The 20,752-nt window shown below is 44.1% G+C and overlaps 2 protein-coding genes across 2 annotated transcripts in view; both read left to right on the top strand.

The window, feature by feature from the left end:
• CHRNB3 (cholinergic receptor nicotinic beta 3 subunit) overlaps window positions 1-20,752 on the top strand; it is a 319,642-nt gene that overhangs the window by 122,744 nt on the left and 176,146 nt on the right. The gene's annotated exons all lie outside the window — the stretch shown is intronic.
• Window positions 1-20,752, top strand: part of LOC307206344 (neuronal acetylcholine receptor subunit alpha-7-like) — a 115,313-nt gene that overhangs the window by 29,129 nt on the left and 65,432 nt on the right. The window contains exon 2 of the mRNA XM_079959549.1: window positions 4,112-4,251. Within this exon, the coding sequence (XP_079815675.1) occupies window positions 4,112-4,251 (140 nt within the window). The remainder of the gene's footprint in view (window positions 1-4,111; window positions 4,252-20,752) is intronic.

The raw sequence follows: 20,752 nt of genomic DNA, 5'->3' as shown, positions 1-20,752 counted from the left end.
ATTTTAATTCCACTCTTGGCTAATTGTGGAAAAGTAATGTTTCAGTTTAGGAGCACTCAAGAGTTCCAGTCTGAAAGTTATCTCTATTAGGGAAGAGAGCATAGTCAGAGTATGGTGTGACAGAAGAGGACAATATTACCACTAATAAAAAGGTCAGTTACTGGAGGCAGTAAAGAATTGGAGGAAGCTGAATCTTGAAGAGAAGGTGGTGCTCTGAACTGGTGGTTTCCCAATCCAGGAAATAGGAAGGCAGCCTACCTGTTCTAGATGGGGTTCCAGTCCACCTGAATGATCAGGAAAGTTGTCTGGGGGTACTCCTTGATTTGACCCTGTCACGGAGGCCCAGGTTGCCTCAGTAGTGTAGAGATTCTTTTTCAGATCCAGCTGGTTTACCAGCACTGACTGTTGTCCCTCAATATCATTTGGCAGGGGGTCGGGCCTCCTCAATGTTGAGGGACTGGAGGAAGCCGAGTGTGGCGTGGGCTTCTTTTGAGCTCGAGAGAGGAGGAGCTGCTGACCATTGCAGCTGTGCCATGCTGGGGTCCATGCTTGACCTCCCGACTTTACAATGTCACATGTGTGTTGTGTGCAAGATGGCACCTCCGGCCACAAAGGTCCATTCTCTAGTGTGTGTCCACCTTGTATATTTTGCTAGGGAACATTCCCTTTTGTTATTGGATAGCCACAGCATCATTGTGTATGTGAGAGAAATCTGTTAGGAGCTCGTCCTACACTCGAGTAGGACCCTGGTAGATACACATGCCTAACTGGCATGTTCTCTCCCTCCTGTTTGTGAGCTTCAAAAGCTTTCTTCTGCCTGAACATCACAGCAACCAATGCAAACAGACATCGGCACACTTAGGGATCTGCAGAGTCTTTGCAGCTTGCGTGACAGACCTCAGCAACTCAGCATTTGGGCTAATCTACTTTATTTACATATAAAAACACATGGAGCACTGCAACATGGCTCCCTCTCTCTCTAGCATCAGACAGCAAAGAGAGAGAACAAAGGACAATAGTCCCACTTCACGGAACACAGTAACACAAACATCCTGTCTCCGTCACTTCCTACTCTGTGGAGTCAAAACATACACCGTCATGTGATAGACAGCAGTCCTATGACTGCAATCATGGAGCAGGAATTCTAACAATATTGTGGAATTTGCACAATCAGGACATGGAAAGTCTGAGATTGTCTGGAGCAGGGTGGGTGGAAAAGCAGGAATGACAGTTCTCTCTGTTTAATTTTGTATTATGTCATACCCACATGGTAGCCATGTTTTGTTATGCTATGCCCCCATGGTAGCTATTTTATGACGTGCCCACATCACTTCCTCAAAATTCAAAGTGTGTGCAGTAGTCCAAAAGGGTTGATATCTTAAAATATTTCCATATTGCCATGCTCAGACTTTGAGGTTAGCTGGCAATGTCAATGCTAACTGAGGTCAGGTGATAAATGACTTGCTGGGGGACCTTTTCAGCAATGGCACCCTGGCTGTCATTTGGCTGGCGCCTATTTTTGTCTAATTTTTTCACCAGTCGAAGATAGTTCTCTATTCTCCCTCCAGGCCTTTGGATAGACTTCTGAATACGTTGGGCATTACAAATGTCAAATGAATGTACTGTTTTTAGCTATATGTTGTTGTTACTGTTGTGATCTCCACTAGGATCACTTCACAATGAAGGATGCAATATAAATCCTAGAAACATATACGTAAATAGACACTCTCCCTGCACCGCTGTTTATAATTCAAGAAGTCAGTAACACTTATTATTTACACCTTAGGTGGTTTATAATAACTTTTCATCATTGCTTCACTTGCCAATCATTATTTACCATCTGTGACCATAGGAACCAACTCCTAGGAGCCAAGGCCCCTTCACCCTGCCCGATAAAATATTTGAAGGGGCTGGGTTCCCCCAAAGTTGATGGGCATTGCCATTCAAATGGTGTGCACCTGCTTACTTGCCCCACCAATATTTTATTCAAGTTGTCACCCCTGTCTGTGACACAACCATCCCTGCTTACTTCCAGGTGCCTCAAGCAGAAAAGCTGCCCACAAAGTGGGATAGAGCCACTCCACTAGCTTCCCAGGAATGGATCTCTGTTGCTTACCAAAGTGAGGGTGAGGGTTGAGGAGGCAGGGAGGTTGTCATAGTGCAAGCACAACAGCAGAAGTGTCACATTGGCTCCACCAATGCGTTTGCACTGCAACAACCTCCCTGAATACCTCTTGTGGACCTTGACATCCCTTTCTCATGTCTGGCCCAGATTACAGGCTGTTAAAATTATCCCATAATAGCTAGTGGGAGCCGCTGAAAATACAATCTGCACCTATCTGTGTAGCTCTACCCTGAGTTGTGTTAATTGGATGGTATACAGATGGCACCGCATGGAATCTGCATCTGTGTGGTGCATTATTTGAGAACTTGAGAGCTTGGATACGTGTGCACATTTGTGTCCGTATAACTTTTCAGTTGTTACTCTGTAATTGTCCTTTTGTCCTTTTTTTACTTGAGGTTTCTTTCTTGTCCCCGCAGCACATTTTCTTGGTTCCACATCTACTTTTGCTCAGGGGCTATATCGCAAGAAGAACAACAGATAGCTTGATTAGATAGGCTAACCATGTACGACACCAACAGCTGCCTTGGTGACTTGCCAGGAACCCAACTGCTCTGCTTGCATAGGAATCTGCATAATATTATATTAAGAAAAATTAAATCTGGATGCAAACAGACAGATACAAAACACCCTTTGTTATGCTAAAAACCATAGGTGGGGTAAACAAGCTTTTCTGTTTACTGTGAGAAGAAGTGACAGCTCCTTCAGTTCATAAAGCAGGTGACACGAAATCTACGCAAACAGCAGCAATAGCGAAGAACATTCTCATGTTTCCCCATTCCCTGGAGAAAGTTTGCAATAACGTACAGCTTGATAAGACATGCCTCACTAAACATTTGGAATTGTTAAGCGGCGTTGAAGTCTAATAAAATGTAATGCTCACTTTACTTGTTCTCAAGTACAGAAAGGATGATGCGTGTGTTATTTCCTCAAATGAGTGCACAGTGTAGTTTCGTTTAATGAACTTTGCGCAAAACAGAGCTGAGCTTTGCCATCCACACAAATAAAGGGATTTTCAAAGAGTCGCATTGGAGTCTTTTTCTGCTAAGCTGAAGTCATCTATGCTTCAAGAATTAAAATTACATCTGTATTTCACTCTCACTCCAACATGGTGACCTCTAAGCATCACCAGAAAAAGAGGACTCTGACCTGCGTGGAAATTATGGTGACGTTGCCAGCTGATGTTAACAAGAAAAATATTCCATGAATCCTGTTTTAAACATATAAATTAATATGGACAGTCCAAAAATGCATATAAATGAAATTTACGACTGTAAGCCACACATTCAGATGTAGAAAGGGCAGCGAGATCTTCAAACAACTGGGTGATAGATGTTTGTCCTTGCAGTATCTTAGCTACCTTAAGGGCTTGCAGAACCCACATTTGTTGTCTACAAAACAGGGTTACAATGTCAGTGTGTGTGTGTGAACATCTGGAAATATCAAGGATTTCTCCAAGACAAAGTTGGTGTGAGCAGTGATGTCTGATTACTGGGTCCACTCCTGATACCAGTCATTCCTAAGTATCAGAACTGACCAGGGATTTGAACCTAGTACAGTGGTGCCTCGCAAGACGAAAATAATCCGTTCCGCGATTCTCTTCGTCTAGCGGTTTTCTCGTCTTGCGAAGCAAGCCCATTGACGGCTTAGCGGATTAGCGCTATTAGCAGCTTAGCGGCTTTTAGCGGCTTTTAGTGGTTTATCAGCTTAGCGGATAAGCAGATAAGCATCTTAGCGGCTTAGAAAAAGGGGGGGGGAAGGGGAAAAAAAGTCAAAAAAACTCGCAAGACATTTTGTCTTGCGAAGCAAGCCCATAGGGAAATTCGTTTTGCGAAGCGCCTCCAAAACGGAAAACCCTTTCGTCTAGCGGGTTTTTTGTCTTGCGAAGCATTCGTCTTGCGGGGCACCACTGTACTGCTGATATACACACAGAAGACTGAAAAATACTGTGTCATAATTAAGATGCTCTCTTTTTTCTTCTTCCGATAGTCTCCCAGCAAGGTGAAAACCAAAGACGGCTCTACAGAGAATTACTGAAGAACTATAACAGCTTGGAAAGGCCAGTAGTGAATGACTCACAGCCCCTCGTTGTGGAGCTGCAACTGTCATTGCTGCAGATAATTGACGTGGTAAGTTGGCTTCCTGTTTCTTAGCAGCTCTTAAGTAAAACAAATTAAAAATCAGTCGTGTGTAGAGCATTGTTGATCCAGGTGAACAAGGATCTCTCTGCAGACCTGTTAAAATATATAAGTTATCCCGGAACACATTTCAACCACCTTATTCTAAAACAAGATAGTTAAATAAAGGCAAATACATAACTTTATTCCAGTCTGTCCAATCTTGTTAACATTTGGAGTGGGATTTTAATAATGTTTTTAAAAAATTGATGAGCCCAAGTGGTAATGTTATTCTTTAATTAAGGAATAGTCAACTCAGCATGGTGCCCTCCAGATATTTTAGACTACAACTCCCACCATGATTGACTGGCACATGCTGAATGGGGCTGATTAGAGTTGTAGTCCAAAATATTCAGAGCGTACTGAGAGAGTTTGGATTTGATATCCCGCTTTATCACAACCCAAAGGAGTCTCAAAGCAGCTAATAATCTCCTTTCCCTTCCTCCCCCACAACAAACACTCTGTGAGGTGAGTGGGGCTGAGAGACTTCAGAGAAGTGTGACTAGCCCAAGGTCACCCAGTAGCTGCATGTGGAGGAGTGGGGATGTGAACCCGGTTCACCAGATTACGAATCTACCGCTCTTAACCACCACGCCACACTGGCTCTGCACTGACTACCCTTGTTCTGATCATTCCACATCCAGCCTTTCTTTTGAGGGCCTTTCCGTGTGGCTTTGTAACAGCTTAGCTTTTAAAGTAAACCCAATTGAGAATGTGTGAGATAGTAACACGTTTTTATTTCTTTTAAAACTCAAATTCTGTTCCCCCCCCCTCCAAAAGCACTCACTGTTCTGTAGTCATAAAAATACGGCACAACTAAGAGAGAGAATGTTGCAGATTTATTTCATAAAATTTATACCCCACTTGATTGTAAAAACAAACCCCTTCAGGAAAGAATAAAGCAATAAGATGATTGGAGTAAAAACAACTATTTCAAACATTCCAAAGAACCTTCTACATCTGACTCTTTGTGGGTTCTGTCACTAGAAAGCTTTTAACCACAAGAGAATTACACGCGGATAATTTTGCCTGTCAAAAATGATTTTGTCAGTTTGCTTCTAATGGTTGTTAGCACGGAATCTCTGGGGCTGGGTGACACTAATTGCGCTTTAATTAACCCAAAGTTAAAGTGGGGAGACTGGTGATCCTGAATAGTAGTGGCAGCGGCAGGTGGGGGTGTGTGACTTTGGGTATGGGGAGAATTAGTGATAGATGGTCACACATCAACCCCGCCCCCATATCCAATTTCAAATGATTAAAAAACCCCACCAAAATTAATTGAGCAGATAGCCATTGGATGTCTGGAAATTAATTCAATTTTATTCTTGAATTAATTTTGAATCAGTAAAGCCTTTAGGTCCTGCAAGGTAATTAGGACATAACCAGGGCCCAGAGGCCTCTCTGCAACCTACACACTTCCAGACGGGATCCTCCCCTCTTCGCCTCTATTCAACGATGCAAGGTGGGGGTGGCGGCAAAGAAGGTCCCCTCCAGGATAGGAGGGGGTACTGCAGAGAGGCCTCTAAGTCCCATTTACTCCCAACCATCTAACTAGAGTGGAATCTGGACACACATAAAAAACCCCCGATGTGAAAATGCTTTTTTTAAAAAGCGTTTTGAAAAATATATTGAATTTGCCATAAGCTCACAATCGCCATCTAGTGTCACATTCGTATAATGTGCTTGTAATGTGTAATGTAGGGACGCAGGTGGCACTGTGGGTTAAACCGCAGAGCCTAGCACTTGCCGATCAGAAGGTCGGTGGTTTGAATCCCCACGACGAGGTGAGCTCCCGTTGTTCGGTCCCTGCTCCTGCCAACCTAGCAGTTCAAAAGCACGTCATGTGCAAGTAGATAAATAGGGCCCGCTCCAGCGGGAAGGTAAACGGCATTTCCGTGTGCTGCTCTGGTTCGCCAGAAGTGGCTTAGTCATGCTGGCCACATGACCCGGAAGCTGTCTGCGGACAAACGCCGGCTCCCTCGGCCTATAGACTGAGATGAGCGCGCAATCCCAGAGTTGGTCACGACTGGACCTAATGGTCAGGGGTCCCTTTACCCTTTACCTTTAATGTGTAATGTGCTTGTAAAACGCACTTAAATCGCTATATTTGCAGCAGTATAGCTGAGTCCCAGGACTATTCAGGAACCTAGAGATCTCTGAGATATTCTGGCAGAGATGGGGCTGTAACTACAGCCCTATAGAAGTATCTGAGGAGTGGTAGAACAGGTTCTGAGGCCTCGGCATGGTTTTGATGATGCCATAGGGGCTGTTATATATTCAGTGATCTGTGTTCGCCTAAGCTTGAGTCTGGACTAGGATTCTGAGTCCCAGTGTTCTGATTCGATGCATGATATCCAATCACATAGCATCTTCAGTTTGGTCTACTGGCATTGGCTCTTAAGCACTGAGATTCACAGCTTGGGGGTTTAGACAGCCAATCACGTTGAGAGTGGGAGTGGCCTAGGCCTTTAGAAATACATATAAGCAGTTGCTTTGCCCCTGTTGTTCTGTTCTCTCGATAAAGTCTCTTGCTGTGATCACTCGTAGAAATCCACGTATAGCATGCAGGGTCAACAGGTCCTTTAAATTCCTGTTTCAGTGTTTGCAGCTTTCACATGGACTCCAAAGGAGTTGCCGCAGATCTGGTGGGCAAATCCAAGACCTGGTTTGGAACTGCCACTATCACTGGAGGGAATGCCTCTAAACATTTGAGCAACAGATGAGTCCCGTGTAGGTATAACAAGAGTTAACACAGTGAAGGTTTTTGGTGCTAACATTTAAGGTGCTATACAGCTTAAAGGTAAAGGGATCCCTGACCATTAGGTCCAGTCGCGGACGACTCTGGGGTTGCAGTGCTCATCTCGCTTTATTGGCCGAGGGAGCCGGAGTACATCTTCCAGGTCATGTGGCCAGCATGACTAAGCCGCTTCTGGAGAACCAGAGCAGCGCATAGAAACACGGTTTACCTTCCTGCCAGAGCGGTACCTATTTATCTACTTGCACTTGACGTGCTTTCGAACTGCTAGGTTGACAGGAGCAGGGACCGAGAAACGGGAGCTCACCCCGTCACGGGGATTCGAACCGCCGACCTTCTGATCGGCAAGCCCTAGGCTCAGTGGTTTAGACCACAGTGCCACCCGCCTCAATATCACTAATGCTACAGTATCACTAAATAGTAAATACTCTTGACACTGGCGCCGTTGCAACAGAGACGTGGTGAACAAATGGTAAGGTTTTATTTCACAGAGCAGTCATGCCCCAAAAGGTCACTGAGATTCCTATCAATCAATCAGCACCATTGCTCAGCCAAATAAGCTGACCAAACTGCTAGGATTCCTGTAACTTTCAGGAAATAGACTGTTCCACAAAGCTGCCTATTGCTCAGTCCCATGGAATGTTCTCTCCCACTTCTTAACCGACAGCATCCCTGCTATACAGCTTAGGGCTATCTTATCTGAGAGACCACCTTATATGCCCACGAGGTCATTGTGTTCTACGTGAGAGTTTCTAGTTGAAGTCCCTAAAATATCATAAGCCCACTACACTCGGTGCAGGGCTTTCAGTGTGACTGCCGTTGCTCTGTAGATACCACCGGTGTCTCGAAATAACATGCGTTGAAAAGGTCTCCTGTGTCTTAGGTTTAGGTAGAAGAAAACACTTATCTTAAGGTGTTTGTTTCTTGTGCTGTTAGCACAGGGTCCCCCGGACGTTTGACGGTCTATTGATCCCTGTGCCACCACTGTGATTGCTTCCTTGCTGCCACCAACCCGTTTCTCTTGGGTACACACAGAGTCCAGACAGTTGTTAACATTAAATCAAATAAGCAAGTTTATTTTATAAGCCTTAACAAGTTTATGGTTTCAGATAATTTTTCTTGTCAGTTTCTTAATCTTAGTTTCTATACCGGCTTATACCTTTCCTAATAACTGCTAACTGATTATCCCAACTGTCTATCTGACTCCTCCTATCAGTTCCTCTCACTCTCTCACCACACAACTCGACCAACCCACAGACTTCTCCTCCCTCTTCCTTCTCCAACTCCCAACTGGCTCCCACACAACTCCACCTCTAACTCTAACTCCTCCCCTCAGGTTCCCACTGGCCAATCACTTCACACTCATTTAACCCTTTCCTTACGACCCACCTAGGAGGCAAACGCCACAGTCATGTAAACCACCTTGAGGCCCATGTCGGACGCAATTTATCAATTGAAAAATTAATAAATGTGAAGGTCAGAGAGTGCCTGGGTGGTCATAATGCCTCCCCCACACTTTTAAAGCACTTCATTGCTTTCCTCACATATAAACAATGCTTTCCTTGTTTGCTGCTGCAATGGTCAGCCAGCAATACAGTGGTACCTTGGTTTATGAACTTAATCCATTCCAGAAGTCTGTTCTTAAACCAAAGAGTTCTTAAACCAAGGCGTGCTTTCCCATAGCAGCGAGGGACTCAATCTACAAATGGAACACACTCAACAGGAAGCGAAACATGTTCTTATTCCAAGGCAAAGTTCACAAACCAAAACACGTACTTCTGGGTTTGCAGCGTTCTTAATCCAAGTTATTCATAAACTAAGCTGTTCTTAAACCAAGGTACCACTGTATGGGAATTCCAGTGTCCCCGGAAAAGGCAGGCAGTTTTTCACATCCATTCTTGGTTTACAATGAAATCCAGCAATATGGACTTGCTTGGCTAGTGACGGCCCCTTGCCATCCCTCACTATCCTTTCAAGGATGTGTTTCACCACGTCCGAAGGATCAGAACTGGCAGTGGCACATGCACCAGGATTACATTGACTGCTAGCGTGTCGTTTCCAGAAGAAGCTGATCGAATTACTTGACTTCTGCTGTGTGTTGTGTGCACCTGAGTCCTGTCTCTTAACCAGTCTGCTATCTAATTGTAATTGAGGACCAGAGGGGCTTTCATTAGGTGTTTCCCAGAATGTTAACACATGGCTTTGTCACTTCGGAATGCTAACTACGACTCTGAAATGCGCAGATGTCTCTGATGTTCCCCAAGTAATTTGTTGATTAATTATGAAGCTTTTTAACCATTTTACGCAGAAGTATCTTGTATGTTGAAAGAAATGATGAGCCATGTGTTCCTATAAATGATTCATCAGATGCTGTTCTTAGAGGAGTTTTTTAATTTTTTTGCAAAGCTATAATTACAGCTTGCGTGCAATGCCTTCCAAACTTGCCGGGCAAATGCGCAGACAGCTTACCTGCCATGCCAGAAGTCTGTGCAAAGTAATTGCATCAGCAAAATCTGCGGTGGGGCTGATTTATCAAACGAGAGCTCTCCTTCCCTTGGAACATCACCACAGCTGTGAAAAGAACAGTTGGGGGAGTTATAAGCTGAAGAAAATCCCAGCTCTGCATTGCCCCCACAGTGACTGTATTTCTTCATTCTGAAAATCCTAGCAATCATCGGAAGAGTTCAACAGGTGTTACTATTATTGCTAGAGTTAGGCAATCACCTTTCATTCTGATAATTTTGTGCAGGAATTATATCTGTGTTGTGAGAACTCGCAGAGGCGTTACTACCACATGCACAGAGATAGATTATGCCCCTCCTTTGGAGTCTCTGTAGAAGAGGCCTCGCCAATCATAGCCAGAAGTGGTGGGTGGGGTTAGTCCAACTGTTAGGGTCACCAACCTGGCCACCCATGGGTGCAGCGATGCCCACAAGCCTGTTTGTTTTTTTCCTTATATGAGTGAATGGCAGCTATTTGCGTGCCCAGATGGAGACCACCCGAACCCCAGGCAACACCTGGGTGGAATAATGACTCGTGATGTGTTATGGGATTAAAATTGGCCACAACTTTATTAAACTTTCATATGTAGGAAGACCTTGGCTTAGGCATTGGGTGTTCATTCCTCCCAGTCCCCAGCTGGGGATCTGGGGCACGTCAGGTTTATCCAGTCTGTCTGGGGATTGGGCTGGCTCTGGAAAACATATGTTTAAGCAGAGAGCCCGCCCCCCATTTCACCGCAACACAGGGAGTACACTGATAACCTTTCAGCGTATGGCCAATGACTCCCCTCAACACAACCCCTTTAACGGGGAACCCTGGGATCGCCGCCATGGGGGGGGGAGGCGTGTGTCACTGCTTCATGCCCTCCCCTCCCATTTAGGGAAGATAGACTAAAGGATTCCACCCAAGGTCTATAACCGCCACTCGAGACTGCAAAATTGTGGTTTCACCGCCAAGACTACCTAAAGGTAAAGGTAAAGGTACCCCTGCCCGTACGGGCCAGTCTTGACAGACTCTGGGGTTGTGCGCCCATCTCACTTAAGAGGCCAGGGGCCAGCGCTGTCCAGAGACACTTCCGGGTCACGTGGCCAGCGTGACATCGCTGCTCTGGCGAGCCAGAGTCGCACACGGAAACGCCGTTTACCTTCCCGCTGGTAAGCGGTCCCTATTTATCTACTTGCACCCGGAGGTGCTTTCGAACTGCTAGGTTGGCAGGCGCTGGGACCGAGCAGCGGGAGCGCACCCCGCCGCAGGGATTCGAACCGCCAACCTTTCGATCGGCAAGCCCTAGGCGCTGAGGCTTTAACCCACAGCGCCACCTGCGTCCCTAAGACTACCTACACCTTGGAAAAAAAAAAAGGTGTAGGTAGTCTTTTTTTTTTTTTCAAGACTACCTACACCTGAAAAAAAAACTTAGCAGTCCGACAACCATTCCAGGAGGCCATGTCTGATGTCATCCAACCATCGTTCATTTCCTGTGATGGTAAGGTGCACTCTGTCAGGCCTAAAAAGTTCCCTTCTGTAGGTTTTAATGTCCAGATGCTTCACGATCGGCCCCCAAGACGCAAGACTGCTGAGCAGATAGCCCTGTTAATTTTCCCCCAACATGTAATTCAGCCTGGATGGTTTGAGGGCACCCCGCCATTGCAAACGTAGAATAAGTTCTGACCAAAGGATGGTAAGATTAGGGTGCATGGCATGGAGTTACTCCAAGTCCGTAATCACTGTTTTTACCAGCACGATGCCCTTGTGCACGACCAGATCGTTTTCGCCCAGGTGAAACACAACCACATCTGGCGGGACACGAGACGCAAATTCCTTTTTGTTGTTGTTTATTAAATATATCTTTATTAATTTAAAATAATACATTTATGAAAAACAGACGTACATACAAGTAAACAAACATAACAATCAAACAAACAAATAACAGAAAAATCAAACAAACCACCACACTATAAGATATAAGAAGATTAATATAATTATGATCATATATACTCCTGGTATTGAACACAATTATAAAATTTATAGAAAAGAAATTCAAAACTGACTTCCAATTAATCTCACTGCACTTTGTCTATCCATTACTTTATACCACACAGTTACATGTTTCTTATATAATTTCTTTTTACCTCCCTACAAACTTATATTTATACAACACAGGGATCAGTCTAATTCTGCCAAGACGTTTCCTTTTATTCCATAGTTTTCTAAATATTCTTTAAAGATTCTCCAAACCTTATAGACTTTTTGTTTTGGTTGGCCTCTTACTCTTCCTGTCACTTTCGCTAGACGCAAATTCCTGACGCAGTCTGGGGAGTAGGGCATCCCAACACATTCCGCGGTGGCCAAACCAAGTGATGTAGATCTTTGGTTGAAGGCCCAGATGTTCACTGGATGGACTCAGGGTTGCCTGGACAGCTGCCCGATGCTGTGGCCTGTTTGTTTTTTCCTTATATGAGTGAATGGCAGCTATTTATTCGTATGGGAGAAAGAAAACATGGGTGCACCATTGGTGGGAGGGATAAACTTGCCCTTGGTAATACTGCTGTCAGTCCCAAGAAGGAAATTTCCTTTAGCATCCATTGGGAGTTTTGTCTTGGGGTGGCTGAAAGCAGCTGTGTCTCTGTGATTTTTATTGGGACCATGGCAGGGAAGAAAGGAAGTTCCCTTCTCTCTCCTTTCATGTCATAGCCACAATGAAAATCCTCTCTCTGCTGGCTGTTATTAATGAAAATGAAACCGTCTCCTTGAGGCAATCAGCTTAGAGTCAATGCCTAAATGGCTAGGATCTGGTCTAAAATTTGAAGGAACCTATTTCAAATTCCATGCAATCTCCTTTCTGTCACGGGAAGAGAGGGCAATAAAGACAATTCAAATCTTTGTTATTTCTCGCTCTTTTTGTATGACTGATATATTTCTCAGAAGTGGCTCACTCTCTCCATACAAAATATATATTTGAAACCCAAGCTTTTTTTGGATTAACCTGTGTGCTACTGGCATCAGCACTTTTTGTTTGGTCTGTGTGGGAATTATTATTACTATTATTTTTATTTACTCAGAAGTCTCCAGGAGATAACAGACAAAAGCCTTTGAAAATGTCTTTGAAAAATAGTGTATGTCAGAGATAAGGCATACAATGCAACTGAATAGTATTCAATTGCTATACTTAACACCATGAAAATACTGCCAAACCTCAGCTATAGCTGATGGAGCTACAGTTTTCAGGGGAGTCCTCATTTTATGCAGCAGCAATTATTAGCCTTCCCTGACTCCTGCTTAAATTTCTGATACAATCTAAGTTGTTTCAATACAAAGGCTCTTTGATACTGCTGAGACATTATTTTTCTACAATCAACTTGAAATGGAATTGAAAAGATGGTTCCAACTTCTTAATATAGTGCTATATTATCTGTCAGTTCCCATCTCTATGACCACCACTCATCTGTGTTTAATCAAAATTAAGTTCAGTTGCTGCTCCACAATTTTAATTCCTCCTTGTGGTTTCCAGTTCTAATTGCTTCCTGTTCAGCATGGTGTCATAGCAGTATAAATGATAGTTGCTCCTTAATTAGTCGGTTCCTGTTCCCTGCTTGGCAGGGGGCTTCAATTACAGTTTTCTCCCCACTCTACCCATTTCCTCTGTTTAAATTGTGAAATACATGAGGCAGTGACTAACTAGTTCTGGGGCAATTGCTGATGCCACACTGCACTGAACAGGAAGCAATTAGACGCAGAAGCTGAATGGAGGAATGGGCTGATTAAGACCCCAGAAAGCTTTAACAGTACTTTGCCAATCCCCACTAGGCAGTGTGGCATTGCAATATTAATCAGATTTCAGGAAAACAAGGAAACGACACAGAAAATCATGGAATGCAATAGGCTCAGGGGCTAGTCATGATGTTGTTTGAGATCCCACCTAACAAGCAAGTGAACAAAATATGGCTTGTTTGTTTGTTGTTTGTTTAAAACAGCTAGTGTGGAAGCAGATGTCCCAAGATACGTTTTCTTCAGGCATACAATCTGTCATTGAAAATTACAGATTTCTGCCTTGCCATGAAACAGGCTGCAAGTTACCATGACAGACAGATTGTGCAAGGCAGAAATCTGTAACAGGAGGAGTGGTGGCAGTGAGTTAGCAACAATTGGAAGGTGATAAGATATTGAAGGTACCGTAGTTTTCTGTGTATAAGTCTAGGTTTCCCCCCTAAAAAAATAAAGTGAAAAATTAGGGGGGCATATTATACACGGATATATCTTTCCCCATTTTCTTAAATCTGAGCCCCCCAAAATAGGGGGCATCTTATAGACGGAAAAATACAGTAGTTGCTACCTTCAGAATATTGTTGTGTCCAGTGTCCCTGGCCTAGTGGAATCTTCCACCTTCACTACCAAATGTGGATTGTATCTAGCAATCTTTGGTGACAGCTTTCCGCAGCAATAACTCAGTTCTGTAATATGTTTTGGCAGAATCTGCTTTTTCCCTGAGAGATCTCAGGAGAAAGTAGATAATGTTGGAGCAAACAAGGTTTATTGGGGTGGGGTGGGGGTTGCAAAAGAGAAAAAGGGTACAGTGGTACCTTGGGTTACATATGCTTCAGGTTACATATGCTTCAGGTTACAGACTCCGCTAACCCAGAAATATTACCTCAGGTTAAGAACTTTGCTTCAGGATGAGAACAGAAATCGTGCTCTGGCGGCACGGTGGCAGCGGGAGGCCCCATTAGCTAAAGTGGTGCTTCAGGTTAAGAACAGTTTCAGGTTAAGTACAGACCTCCGGAACAAATTAAGTACTTAACCTGAGGTACCACTGTAATGGCAAAAGCTGTCTGGGATCATGTGCAGCAGTCGTGAATTAGGCTTGGCCAGGAGGCATGGGCATGGTCACTGAAAACATTCTCAAGTTATTCTCAATCCCTCCCCCCCCCCCCCAGTACTAAGCCAAAACTCCCTTCTTACGGAGGCTGGTACAGACCAGCCATGTGTTCTCAATCAGCCTTCATCAACTTGGTGACCTTCAGATTTTTTTTTTACCAAATCTATCAGTCCTGTAGTGAAGGCTGTTCTAGACAATTGGCCCTCTTAAGTCCAGAACGTGGGGAACAGCTCTTAATCTATCAGTATATGACTGTGTCAAGAATTAGTCATTGGTCCCAGTTTGTTTGGCACACATTTGCTTATATGTTTTGGACTCCAAGACGCACCAGCCCCAGCCTTCATGGTCAATGGCCAGGGATGATGGGAGTTGTAGTTCCAGGTTGGGTAGAGGGGAGTGGGTTGTCAAAGATGTTAGAAACCATTTGATAGAAAATCTGAGTTGTGTGACAAATTCCTGCACCTCTTCCTAAAATTTAAAACAAACCTCGAAACTCTCTTTTGGCACAAATCTATCATGTTTATCCCCAAGTGGGATTATTGGAGATGTCTAGGAGCGTTGACCTCTGCTTCCATTGATGAGAGTTAAATCTAGGGGATAATTATGGAAGGGGCATTTCCTTCCAAGCAAAATTAACTCTCTGGTTTGGTTATTTTGTGCTTTGAGTAAAGCCGTGTTTAAATCTCTGCAATGGCTTATCGTTTGGAGGGCGGGGCGGGCTAAACACATCCTTACAATGCAAGATGTATTGAAATCCACTTCTGTTTCAGTGTATCTGAAGAAGTGTGCATGCACACGAAAGCTCATACCAAGAACTGACTTAGTTGGTCTTTAAGGTGCTACTGGAAGGAATTTTTTTGTTTTGACTATGGCAGACCAACACGGCTACCTATCTGTAACTGAAATCCACTGTGTGGCTTTCTTTTGATGCACAGTTAATAGCTTCATTAAAACTCTTCCAGGAGAAGATATTTCTCTCTGAGGTTTCCAATAATTACTGCATTCAGTGGTACTCACGATGGCACATTGTGGGCAACGAGGTCAAGAAGCTTCATTACTCTCCTGGCCTTCCTATTCTCACACGGTTCAAAGTATTAACTCTTGTTCAGAAGCAGCTTTGGAGTGATTGAAATGCCCGAAATACTACCAAAAAGGAAAGAAGATTTTGTCACATTTCAGTCTTCTTTTGTGCTGACATGAAAGTTTGGCATTTCCCATGGGGCAACTTGGGGAAATGGATGCTCCTAAATGAACATGAGACACTTTCTTCCATGTTAAAAGTCTTTCTTTATCTTGGCCAGGGATGGGGAACCTGTGTGGTCTTCCAGATGTCCTTGAACTCCAACTATCATCAGCTCCTGCCAGGTTCTCCATCCATGATCTAGTGGGGGTGGAGATAGATTTACATTATATCAAATAAAACATTAATATCTGCGACTGTAAACAGGAACATCATGATTCCTGCTGCCCAATTTTAATTCCCTCTTAAAGGCTACAGTGCAAGAACTGAACTTTCTGACACTAGTCTTGTAGTCTAGAGAGAAGCAAGAAGGACTTCCATGATGGTGAGGTTTGTGGAGGAGGAGAGGACAGCATTCAGCAAGCTAGTACATCTTTTTTCTTTTGCAGACTAGGGACGCGGGTGGTGCTGTGGGTTAAACCACAGAGCCTAGGACTTGCCGATCAGAAGGTTCAAATCCCCACGACTGGGTGAGCTCCTGTTGCTCGGTCCCTGCTCCTGCCAACCTAGCAGTTCAAAAGCACGTCAAAGTGCAAGTAGATAAATAGGTACCACTCTGGTGGGAAGGTAAACGGCATTTCCGTGCGCTGCTCTGGTTTGCCAGAAGCGGCTTAGTCATGCTGGCCACATGACCCGGAAGCTATACGCTGGCTCCCTCGGCCAATAAAGCGAGATGAGTGCCGCAACCCCAGAGTCGGCCATGACTAGACCTAGTGGTCAGGGGTCCCTTTACCTTTAACTCATTTAAAAGAGTGCTATATTTGAATTTTGATTTGTAAAATAGATTGGCTTTAATTTTTTAAAAAGTTTAAACCACCTTTCAGCCCAGAAACAGATCTCCAAGGCTGCTTATAACAATTTCAAGATATCCCCACCCCAACTTAAAATAGATTTGTAGATAGCCACATATCTCTGGTAAATAAGAGAGCTTCTTCCTGGCAACAAGGTTTCCCCAAGTTAATTAATGACCATTAAAATCACTAGAAAAGAAAAGGTACCCAGAAAAGGTACCCAGCCAATAAAAAAATAATCTAGCAGCAAGCATTAAATTAGCTACACTGGTGAATTTAATTTAAACAAGTGTTCCATCTTGGCACAGCTGCAGACATTCTGATTTCTGTAATTTTGCCAGATTTTGTAATCCTTGCTCCTGGTTCATTGGCTGCATAATCTGGCCGAAGGCCCCGTGAGAAGGGAATTTGGACAATTTCCCCTTTTAGTGTCTTTTGCAGACCAGGAAATCCAATATCTAGCAGAAGCAAATGTCCTTGCAAATCTTTATTTTGAAACACCCCCAGATCCAGGGGATCTAAAATTGAACTGCAGACTAATGTCTCGCTTCAGCACCCAACCTTTCATCTGGTTCTTGAGGGAGACCTGTAGCTCAGGGGTAGAGCATCTGTGCTGCATGCAGAAGGACCCAAATTCAATATCTGACATCTCCAGGCAGGACTGGGGAAGGTTCCCTGTCTGAAATTTTGCGGAGTCTCTGACATTTGGTATAGGCAAAATTTGAGCCATATGGATCACTGTTCTGACTTGGTAAAAGGCAGTTTCTTGTGTCCCTATGTAAAATCTAATCAGCAAGGCAAGAAAACTGCTTGGCCGACAGTATTTTTCATGTGGTTCTGTTGAAAGGGTTGCACAGTCTGTTGGAGGGCAGCGATCCTGGTGAAATTTGCAAACTTTGCCTTTATCCACTCTGGACGCAAGTGATGCAAAATAAGTTGTATGTGTATGCAACTGGTGTGTGTGTGTTTGTGTGTGTGTGTGTGTGTGTGTTTGTTTGTTTGTTTCTTTTTCCTCCCCTTTGTCTGGAGATGCAAATCTGAGCAGGGTCGGTTATATTTGAAATCACTTCCACGTTGGAAAATGCATGTAGCTACAGTTCAGCAACAGCTTTCATCTGCTGCATGTAGTCGTGGGAAAATAGCAACGGCATTCACGGAGGGTGATTGGGAGTTGTAGTCCAGCAATATTTGGAGGGGCGCCAGGTTTGCTATCCCTCTTCCAGGAAATAAGAATTTCAGAGTTGAGGGAGAGCCTCTCATAATGCTTCTCTACGTGTCTTTAGTCGTCTTGACTTGGCACACAGGCAGTCTACTTTGAAAAATGTCCATCCTCAGTTCATCAGGAGAGGGGAATTCTTTTAGGCAAGCTGGGCCTAGATTGCATAGGGATTTTTAGTGCACGCCCCCCCCCCCCCGGAGCCTCAGAAGCCAATGGGGAACCAGTGCAGAAACAATCTGATGTCAACTTCTTCAGAAGGTGGGCTACAGCATCATGGAGAGCCAGGATGGGGAAAAGGTTGCAGCTTCTGGTTTATTATTCACTGTTGATACACAATGGCACACAGATTGTCAGGAAAGAAAATGGCACCCCTAGAGGCAAGACTTGAGAGTCCATCATGTAAAGGTATTGCCTTTTGCTGTATCATTTAATACCTGAGTGGTTGTCTCTCTGGAATGAGCAATGGCACAAATCTCAATAATTTTGAGAAAATGTATTAGTCTTGTTCTGCGGATTGTTGTACGCAAAGCTATGGCCCTTCCAGATGTGACTGGACCACAGCTCCCATCACCTCTGCCCATTGGCCATGCTGGCTGTGGCTGATGGAAGTTGGAGTCCAATCATAATTCCCCCACTCCTGAAGAACTCTCACAGCGCTTTGCCCCAGTGCCCAGGGGTTATGTTACTTGGTTACTGTATGAGAAGCAGTGAATAAATTCCAGAAGCCCATAACAAGGTCTTGAGAATGAGCCTCCACAAAGGGAGGCATGAGCAGAGAGACTCCTCTGGATTTGGGTTCCCTGTTTCCATGAGATGCTCTTCTACTAAGAGCTCATCCAGGCTTCCTTTTGTGCCTGCCTTCTAGGCACAGGTTCATTATTGAAAGCTCCGTGTCTGAGAACTCCCCCCGACCCGTGTTTTTGCTGTGAAAGCCTGACATTCTTTACCACTGAATTGGAGCAAACAGCAATCTTCAAAAGACCTGAAATACTGTTTGTTCCAATTCTGTATTAAAGAGTGGGTTTTGCTGGGGAAAGTGGCAAGGCAAAAAAGCCCAACAACCTGTGCCAGTTATGGACTATGCAGAAATGGCAATATTAAAAGATCAAAATTATGATTTTTTTTTTTTAAGAGAAGAATGGAGGCCTTTTCTGGACTATTTGGAAAAGCGTGACAAATAAATGAAATCACAGGCAGGATTCGAGATAGGAGCAGCAGAATGACAATGACAAATAATTGTATTTTGGTAACAGGGATTTTGGTAATAGACGATAATTATATTGGAAATTATATTGAAAAAAGCGCAGACCCTATGCCTAGTATTGTGGCACAAATGGAAGTCTGGATGAGCCCTAAATTGGAAATAGCATTTTAATGGGCAGAAAAGGCTTCCTCCTAGTTCAAGGGTACCTTTGGGTCTAACCCTATGTCCTGGCTGAAGGCTGTCCATATGCTTGGCAATTCAAGAGGCAAGATAGGATTGCATTCTTAGCTGGACGTGGGTGGTGCTGTGGTCGAATCCACTGAGCCTCTTGGGCTTGCCGATCGGAAGGTTGGCAGTTCAAATCCCTGTGACGGCGTGAGCTCCTGTTGCTCTGTCCCAGCTCCTGCCAACCTAGCAGTTCGAAAGCATGCCAGCGCAAGTAGATAAATAGGTACCACTGCGGTGGGAAGGTAAACTTTGAAGGTAAACACAGAAGGGAAGGTTTCTGTGCACTCTGGTTTCCATCACGGTGTTCCGTTGCGCCAGAAACGGTTTAGTCATGCTGGCCACATGACCCGGAAAGCTGTCTGTGGACAAACGCCGGCTCCCTCGGCCTAAAGCAAGATGAGCTCCGCAGCCCCATAGTCTCCTTTGACTGGACTTAACCATCCGGGGGTCTTTTACTTTTGTATAGAGTAATAAACCAAGATTTCAAAAAGGGAATCAACAACCCAGCCTAAATATCTTATAATATACTGTGGTCAGCACATTATTCCCAGCATTAACATCTGGATTCACGGGATAAAACCATAATCCTTATAGTACATTCTGTACAAATCTTTCCCAACCAGTTAACTCCCATTGTGTAAGCTTGACCGCCAAGATTGAAACATACAAAAAACACGATGCAGAAAGCTACAATAATGAAAGGATTATCCATCCAGTAAGTATTTTTCATTTATAAAGTATTAATGGAAAATGACTATAAAAAGATAAAGGGAGCTGTTTTGGTGTATATATGCAGAAGGGGGAAAAGAATGCCCTCTCTGCATTTGCAATTACATATCTGATCCTCTCACAATATAGCTAAGCTAGGTTGCATTACAGAAAGAAATTACAGTCTGCCTTGTTGCTGCATTTAAAACTTATCTATTTTCGCTTTTTATCATGAGTGGGTTCTCACATACAGGACTCGGGAATCACTTGAAAGTCAGGGGAGTTAACACCAAGGCAGCAATTCCCCAATGGCGTTCTTGTGTTGCGCATCCTAGTGTGTTGCACACAAATGGATGTGTTCTGTTAAAATGTAGGGATGAAACGTACCTGAGGGGACTGTCTGCTACATCCAATGATCTGGACTTGCAGGTAATTCTGCTCACTGCCTTTCTCTGGTGTGGTTGAAGACACTGCTGATACAGCCATGCAGCAGAACTGCCCTTCCACAGAGGAGGCTGCCCGTTGCATCTCTGCACGAATCACAACCAATCAAGAGATATGCCACAAATTGAGATTCAGGAGACACATAGGTGGTGAATTAACTGCCTACCTAACTTTGACGGTCTTTCTTAGCCCATTGCTCTGCAAACTTATTCTGTCTTTTCACAGCAATATCGCCTATTGTCATTGTCTGTGGCTCCCCAGGGCCTCAGGAACAAGTAATTCCAAGCCTGGTTACCTGACACTATTTGAAGAGGAAATAAGATTCCTTCATTTCAGGGGGTTGGACTAGATGATTCTCGGGGTACCTTTCAACTCTACAATTCTATGATTCTATGATAAGAGACTCAAACTGAGACCTTCTGCATGCATAGTATATGTTTTGCCACAGAGTTATGAACCCTACACACCTATGGATGAAGATGTGTGTAG

The sequence above is a fragment of the Podarcis cretensis genome (genome assembly GCF_951804945.1).
Source record: "Podarcis cretensis genome assembly, chromosome: 17".
Lineage (NCBI taxonomy): Eukaryota > Metazoa > Chordata > Lepidosauria > Squamata > Lacertidae > Podarcis > Podarcis cretensis.
This window is presented reverse-complemented; position numbering and strand designations above follow the sequence as displayed.